Below are 7245 nucleotides of genomic sequence, written 5' to 3' on the forward strand. Positions count from 1 at the left end.
AGCCATCCCGTATTCAGTGCTCTCAGCCCCTGGAAATTTACTGCTCTTCATCCCAGGATTCCCGTGATCCAATGTGGGAAACTCTGCCTTAGGGACGGTTTTACTAATCCCTGCATTAGCAAAAGCTTCCCCCTCAGGTGTCTGGAAGAAGGGGATTGACTGCAGATTTTGTGGAAGCTATAATATGGGTTCTGCAAAATCTCTCTTCTGTTTGGCGGATATTTTTAAAGGATGATTCCAATCTGTAGACTAGACTGAGGGGGGCAGAATGAAAGTAGACAGACCAGTTAGGGGGCTGCTGAGGCATGGGTGGTGATACCGGTCTTCGAAATGGAGGGAAAGGGACAGATTTGCGTATGGAGCCAAGAACGTGCTAAGGGGCTGGATATGGGGAAGAGTGGAATCAAGGGCGATCCCCAGATTTCGGGGCTGAGGAACTGGGTATCAATGGTGCCGATATCTCTGAAAAATCACGTGGAGTGTACAATAGCGTCTATAACATTGTCAGTGAGGTAGCATATGCACTATCTCAAAGCAGAGATAGATGGCTGGACTCGAGTCCTCCTCCAGCGAACAGTCTTGCTCAAAGGCTGTGCCGGACGGGTCTGCCTTCTCAGAGAAATGGGCTCCCAGAGGTAGCTGTCAGTTGTCTTGTTGTAGCCGCCAGCCCCCGAAAGACACACGGACCACCAGGAATCGGTGAGTCATAGGAATCACACTCTTTATTCAGCCAGCTGGGTCTGCCAGGGGTACACAGACCCCAAATTAAGCAGCACCGAATTGTAGAGGTACAGGGTTTTTAAGCCCCAAATCCCATTCTTCATTCTGTCTGAACCTATTCGCTACCTGTCAACCTATCGCTCGGGGTGTGCAAGCGTGGAGTACAGAAGCAGAGAGCTTGTTATCAGAATGTTATGTCCCTATGATCAAAAGCCTTTTGTTCCCATGGCGATAGTCAAACGGTACTTTCCTACAAGTAATAAATCTCAAGTAGTCATTTTTCAGCCACCACAGTCTTCTATGGCTCGCTCTGTGCTTAATAAACCCTGAGGATTTCAACCTTATAGACGCATTAAACAGATAAGCAGAGAATTACTGAATGCAAATATGGTAAGAGCTACGCAGATGACTTGGTGTTTAAATTAAGACACAGTTATTTTGAAAACATCATTTCGGGTGATATGCTGTGCTGTCCTGTTATTGACCTTCAACTTTCCTAAGAAGTGGATATGCTTAACCGAATAAAACTGAGAAAGTATAACTCTACTGAAGCTAGTCCATTTGAGTTAGTATTATTATTTATTATGTAGCAGGGGACTTCAGAGTAACTCTACAGAACTGTCAATACTTTCTGGCTATAAGTCTTCAACATATTAGTTTAAAAGAGAAAAACTTCCCTAGATTTCTACACTAAGGTCGTAACTTTAAATGTAAGGTGTTTTGTTTTCCTCCGGATCATAATCCCTGACGACACGGTTGCATGCATGAAACATAAAGGGACACTCTGTCCTTCTGCACGGTGAGGTCCCAAAGTCAGATTGTGTGTTACTTCCCGCCTTCGCTTTTGAGGAACAGCTACCAGCGTCAGCTCAGAGTTCTCGTCTTAAAGCATTTTGCCCCCTCCTCCGTGGGCACTTAGCTACCAAAGGTCAAAGCAGGCAGCTCCAGGAAACCCCGAAAAGTGCCCCATTCCTTAAGAACTGCGAGAGGCCCAGGGCTTCGGGTCCCTAGCGGGCAACAGAAAAGGGTACCAGTTGCTAGAAGATGAGCTGGAACAGGAAACGGGGTTGGGGGCGGGGGTGGATGGCGGGGCTGCAGGGGAAACAGTTGGAGTTCAATCCTAACACTGTGGCTTTTGTTTCCTGAAACCAAGACCCCAGAGCTTCGCAGCTGAGACTTGTCTTACTGGGTAAGACCGGAGCAGGAAAAAGCGCCACAGGAAACAGCATCCTTGGAGAGAAAGTGTTTCATTCTAGCATTGCAGCAAAATCCATCACCAAGGTCTTTGAGAAACGGAGCTGCATGTGGAACGAGAGAGAAATTGTTGTCGTGGACACGCCTGGCATTTTCGACACCCAGGTACCCAAGGCCGAAACGCGCAAAGAGATCGCTCGCGGCATCCTTCTGACCTCCCCAGGACCTCACGCTCTGCTCCTGGTGGTCCCGTTGGGCCGTTACACACCAGAAGACCGCAAGGCCACGGAAGAGATACTGAAAATGTTTGGGCCCAAAGCTAGGAAGCACATGATTCTCTTATTCACCCGGAAAGATGACTTGGATGGCATGAGTATCCATGATTACTTACAGGAAGCCGAGGAAGGCATAGGAGAGCTCATGAGCCAGTTTCGCGATCGCTACTGCGCGTTCAACAATAAGGCCGTAGGAGCTGAGCGGGAGAACCAGAGGGAAGAGCTGCTGACCCTGGTCCAGCGTGTGCTGACGGAAAATGGTGGACGATACTACACGGATGAGATGTACCAAAAGGCTGAGGAGGAGATTGAGAAACGGATCCAAAGGGTGCAAGAATATCACAGAACAGAGCTGGAGAAGATAAGAAGGGAATATGAAGAGGAAATCAGAAAGCTGAAGGGCGAGCTGCAGCAGAGAAGCAGAAAGGCACAGATGATGGCGGAATTGGCAGAAAAGGAGAAAATCTATGCTTTAAGACAGCAAAATGCCAGAGATGAAGTTATGAGTCAGAATGGAATATTCGAATTCATCGTGAGACTGTTGGAGATTGCCTCTCATATTTTCTCACGTCTGTTTGAAGACGAAAAAGCTTAATGAAAATCTGTCTATATTTCCTGCACATTTCCGGGTGCCCCTGCCCCACATAAGTCATTCGCTAAAGTCAGAGCTATCTGATTCTGTCTGTCGCGCTCTCGGGACTAGCGGGTGTAGTAACAAGTTCACTGTTGGCAGTTGGTAGACGCTTGATTGATTTAAGGGGGGAGGGACAAATTCTCAAGTTTGTAGAACCCCAAAGCAGAAAGTATGGATGCTCCCTATCTGTTGAATTCTTTCTCAAAAGCACAGAGCAAGGGAATGCAGGAGACAGAACAGAGAAGGCTTGGGGTCATCTTTATCTCTAGTCAACGTTTCTCCTCTAGATTCTTTCCAGCTTGGCAAATATTCTTCATCTGTTGCTTCTGAAACTACTTTATTTTTGCCTTTAGGACCTCTGTGATCATTTTATCCATGCGGCTTGTTAGAAAAGTCACTTATTTCTATTAGGTAATCTATAAATAGGCTTATAGAATTCTTTCTAGATGAACGTAAATTTGTCTAATGACAATTTTTATGGAAGTACTCAAATTGTTCCTTATCTTCTGCCCACTCTCTGAAGAACAAAGAGTTTTCTGGAAAAGGGATTTCTCAGAACTCAACTAAGGGAAATTCCAGAATGAGCAAAAGACAGAGATTCAACAGATAAGAGAACAATGGCGTATTCCCATGTCTCTGTAGAGAGCCTTTGACCATCCTCAAGGTCACCAATTTGCTGAATAACCAGTTCTCTGCCTTTCTGTTGGGACCCCACCTTCATCCCCCGCACCTTGATTGCTTACGGGTTGTGGGTCATCCGCACAGAGCTGCCCACCCACTTGAATTGTTTGCTTATTGTTATTGTAATAAAACTTTTCTGTTCTCTCATATTTGTGTGACACTGGAATCTGTTTTACCTTAGGAAATCCCACTCATACCTCTAAGGACACAGAGATGAATCTCACTTTCTGGTAAAAGTTCAAGATGATTTTGGAGCTAGGTTTGGTCTACCCTCAAGACATGTCCCCTTCTCCTTTTCCCTGGAAGTTTGAGCCACGTTTCTTAGCCCCTCTGCCCGGCAAAACCCATATTCTCCACGGATTCATACACTATGTGCTGATAGAAATTCTGATAGAATTTCTGAGACCTCTGTGGTTTTCCTAGTGCAAAAAAAAAAAAAATTTCATTAATATATGGATAACAATAGTTGAAGTCTGTCCATTTTCTACTTTTCTACCAGGTACTCCTAACCTAATAATTTCTAGGATTTCTCAAAGCGCTCTTCCATGTGATACCAACATGTCCTGGTGCCTCTATGCCAGCTCTTGCTCTGCCATCTTGAAATTGGCTTCTCCATGCCTCATACCATTTTGACCCAAATAGAACATATACCTATCCATTACTTCCCCAAAACACAAATGACTTTAGACCGTACATTTAATATAAGTTAGCGAAGGCCCACGAATAAGAGAAGCAGCACATAAAGAAGCTCAAGATTCCTTCAAAGATAGTCACTAAGAGTGAGATAGGTCTGGTTTCGCTCTGCAGGACGCAGGTGCACTTGGCGACTCTCGTTATTGCTGGAGTTTTCGTCTAATTAGTACTTTTTCTATTTCCATTTTTTTCAGTAAACCAGGATTTTGATTTATTAATTAGGTCTGATGTTTCTTCTTCACAACTACATAAATTTTTGTTTTCCATACTTGTGCTTTCTTTTGGTTGACTTAATTGTATTTTCTCTTGTTTTTTTTTTTGACTTGAGGATTTAATTATTTTTATTCTTTTATTTTTACCAAAAAAGTCTTTGATGCAAAGCATTTTCCTCTGATCGCTTCTTTAAATGAATCCCATGGCTTCTGATATTTAATATTTTCATTATTGTAATCTTTAAGACATTCTAAAATCTTCATTTTTTCCTTCCTTTTCAACAAGAGAGGTATTTTTACTAGGAGGTATTTTAATTTCCAGATGGAAGAACCTTTTTTCCTAAAGTAATTTCTGGTTTTATTGCCTTGTGATCAGAAGGAGTCGTTTGTAATATTTCTACTTCACGGAATTTGCTGATGTTTGCTATGTTTATGATTATGATTCATTTTTCTGAATGTTCCATATGTGTCTGCAAAAAGGGCATATGCTCTGTTATTGCAAAGAGAGTGTATTTTCTATATATCCACGAGATCTATTTTCTTCAATATGTTGTTCTATTCTTCTACCTCCTTCTCTTTTTTTTTCTACTTTATTTATTTTGTACTGAAAATGGTGTACTAAGATCTATTATCCAGGCATTTTAATCCGTATCTCCTTGTGCTTCCTATAGGTTTCGCTTTCTATCCTTAAGTATTATATCTCTGATGTAGAATTTGTGAGAGAGGATAATGAGATAGGGAAATACTTTATTGTATTTAATTCTACTTTTAGTTCCTCTTGAGGTAATAGTGCTTTTGTAGGAAAAATAATTCAAACTTTAAATATAATTCAAACAAAAATAATTCAAGCTTGTGAAAGTGAGTCCTCTAAGACTTTAAGTAAATTATTCCTTGCGGAACAATCTAGAATTCACTGGAAACAGCCTACACGGCAAAATGAAACATAGGCTACATTTAGAATATACAAATAAAACGTACATTTTTAATTTTTTAAACCTTTCCTAGCTCCCACCCATTACTTCTAGAGAAAAATCTAATGAAATGTTTCATCTTGTTTAAACCAGTCCAATGTGGTCTGTCGAGGAGTTCCTTTAGATAGTGTTCGGCTCTCTATTGAGGCGATTTGGGGAGCCGCCCCGACCCCCGCAGCCATTGTGTTTCTCTCCCTCAGTGCGGATGAATGTCCTTATGATGTTGTAGTTTACAGAGAAAGATGGGGTTCCCCGACCTCAACATCCGTCTCCACTTGTTGGGCGATTGATGTTCCTTGCCTGTCAGGCCTCTGAAGTCCCACTGGCCCCCAACAAGGAAGGCCACAGGCTGGTGTGACCCAGAGTGAATTTCTCAGTCCAGGCGGTGCCCTCTGGGGGCGGGGGCCCCGACGCTGGCTGACTTCACCACAGCTCTGCTCTCGCTCATCTAAAATGCTTGGTGGCTGCTCCGACAGTGACTCTCATTCCCTGCTAGAATATCAGCTTGACGGGAATGCTGGCTGCACATCAGAGAAATGTCGCCGAAGTGGCTTAACGAGCCAAGGGTTCCGTTCTGATACAACGAGGAGTTTACCGTGGTTAAGCCCAGAGCCCATGGAACTCTCCAAAGAACTTGATTTTTTTCTCCTTACCTGCTCCACCTTTCTTGGCAAGTAACCTTTGTCCTCCCGGTGGCAAGACAGCTGCTCTACCTTCAGCCTCAGGTCCGAATTACAGATGGAAAGCAGATAGAAACAGGGAAGGAGACAGATGGCACCTCTCTCTCAAAGGCACAGCCAACCCAGAAGTCCCCACATGACTTCTGCTCATCTCTCACGGTCCTATGGGTAGCCCAGCTGTAAGAGACGCTGGGCAACGTGGCATTTCACATGAGCACCTTGCTTTGGGAAGCAAGATTATAATTTTGCTAGGAAGGAAGAAGGGGGACATGGCCGGGAAGCAGAAGACAGGCGGCATGTGCCTCGAGCCGGCTGGGGGAGTCCGCTCCGCCCTCCCCTCGGAGCCGCTTCTCCTCTGTGGTGCGTTCTTGTCAATCACCCAACCAACCTTTCGACTGATTCTCAACTCTTGTTCATTCTACACACGAACCAAGGAGAAGATAAGAAAATAAAACCTTAGAGCTTGAGTCTGGATCCACAAATAAGCCGTAGGTCAGGGGCTGTCGTCTTTTGACAAAATGCTATTGACAGTTTTTTAGTCTCAGAAGCTGCTTGTTCAGGGTTTTCCCTGTATGTTCTGAGACATTAGCGTGCGTCAGAGCCACCTGGGAGACTCATTAAAATACAAAGTTTCTGATTCAATGGGCCTGGGGTGAAGCCTGAGAATCTGCATTCCTGTCAGGTGTTCTAGATGCTGCCGGTCTGGGATTATCCTCTGAGGGAATATACTGAGGCAAATATCCTGTGTTTGAAAAAGAAAAAAGGACCGTCACTTCAATCACGCCCAAGGCTTTTCTGAGTGTTACCAGGTACACCTAGGGCACAGAAGACCTCCCTCCCTGCCAGGATTCCTAAGGGAAAGTAAACACACAGAAGTCTAGGATTCCCTAGGAAAGATGAAGTGGAGACCATGGCAGGCACCAGAGGCCAAAGTTAGGGGTCTTTATTATTCTCTCTGAATGGAAGGCAGCTAGTGGCTCATATAGGGCCACGTGACAACCAAAGAGCCGCAGTCTGAGCAGACGAAACCAGAGAGCCAGATCTTCTTTGGTCCGTCTATAGAACAAAACAAGGAACCAAAGGGCGGGTCATAGCTGGTCACCGCTGGCCAAAAGGGACAGAAGACAGTCTGTTCCTGTTTTTCAAAAGTAAAAATAATAGTAGGAAGTGGTCTAATGGATGTCC

The 7245-nt window shown here is 44.3% G+C and overlaps 1 protein-coding gene across 1 annotated transcript; it reads left to right on the forward strand.

Moving 5' to 3' along the window:
* The first annotated feature begins 305 nt into the window (after positions 1-305).
* On the forward strand, positions 306-3651 carry GIMAP4 (GTPase, IMAP family member 4). Its single transcript, XM_011365541.2, has 3 exons — positions 306-321; positions 379-699; positions 1874-3651. The coding sequence occupies exons 1-3, from the start codon at positions 306-308 to the stop codon at positions 2782-2784; spliced, it is 1248 nt and encodes a 415-aa protein (XP_011363843.2). The 3' UTR covers positions 2785-3651.
* Positions 3652-7245: the final 3594 nt, after the last annotated feature.

The sequence above is a fragment of the Pteropus vampyrus genome, unplaced genomic scaffold (genome assembly GCF_000151845.1).
Source record: "Pteropus vampyrus isolate Shadow unplaced genomic scaffold, Pvam_2.0 Scaffold112, whole genome shotgun sequence".
NCBI lineage: Eukaryota > Metazoa > Chordata > Mammalia > Chiroptera > Pteropodidae > Pteropus > Pteropus vampyrus.

Coding starts and splice junctions, on each gene's coding strand:
- GIMAP4 (XM_011365541.2), top strand. Junction 700..1,873: donor ACACGGACCACCAGGAATCG/GTGAGTCATAGG, acceptor CCTGAAACCAAG/ACCCCAGAGCTTCGCAGCTG.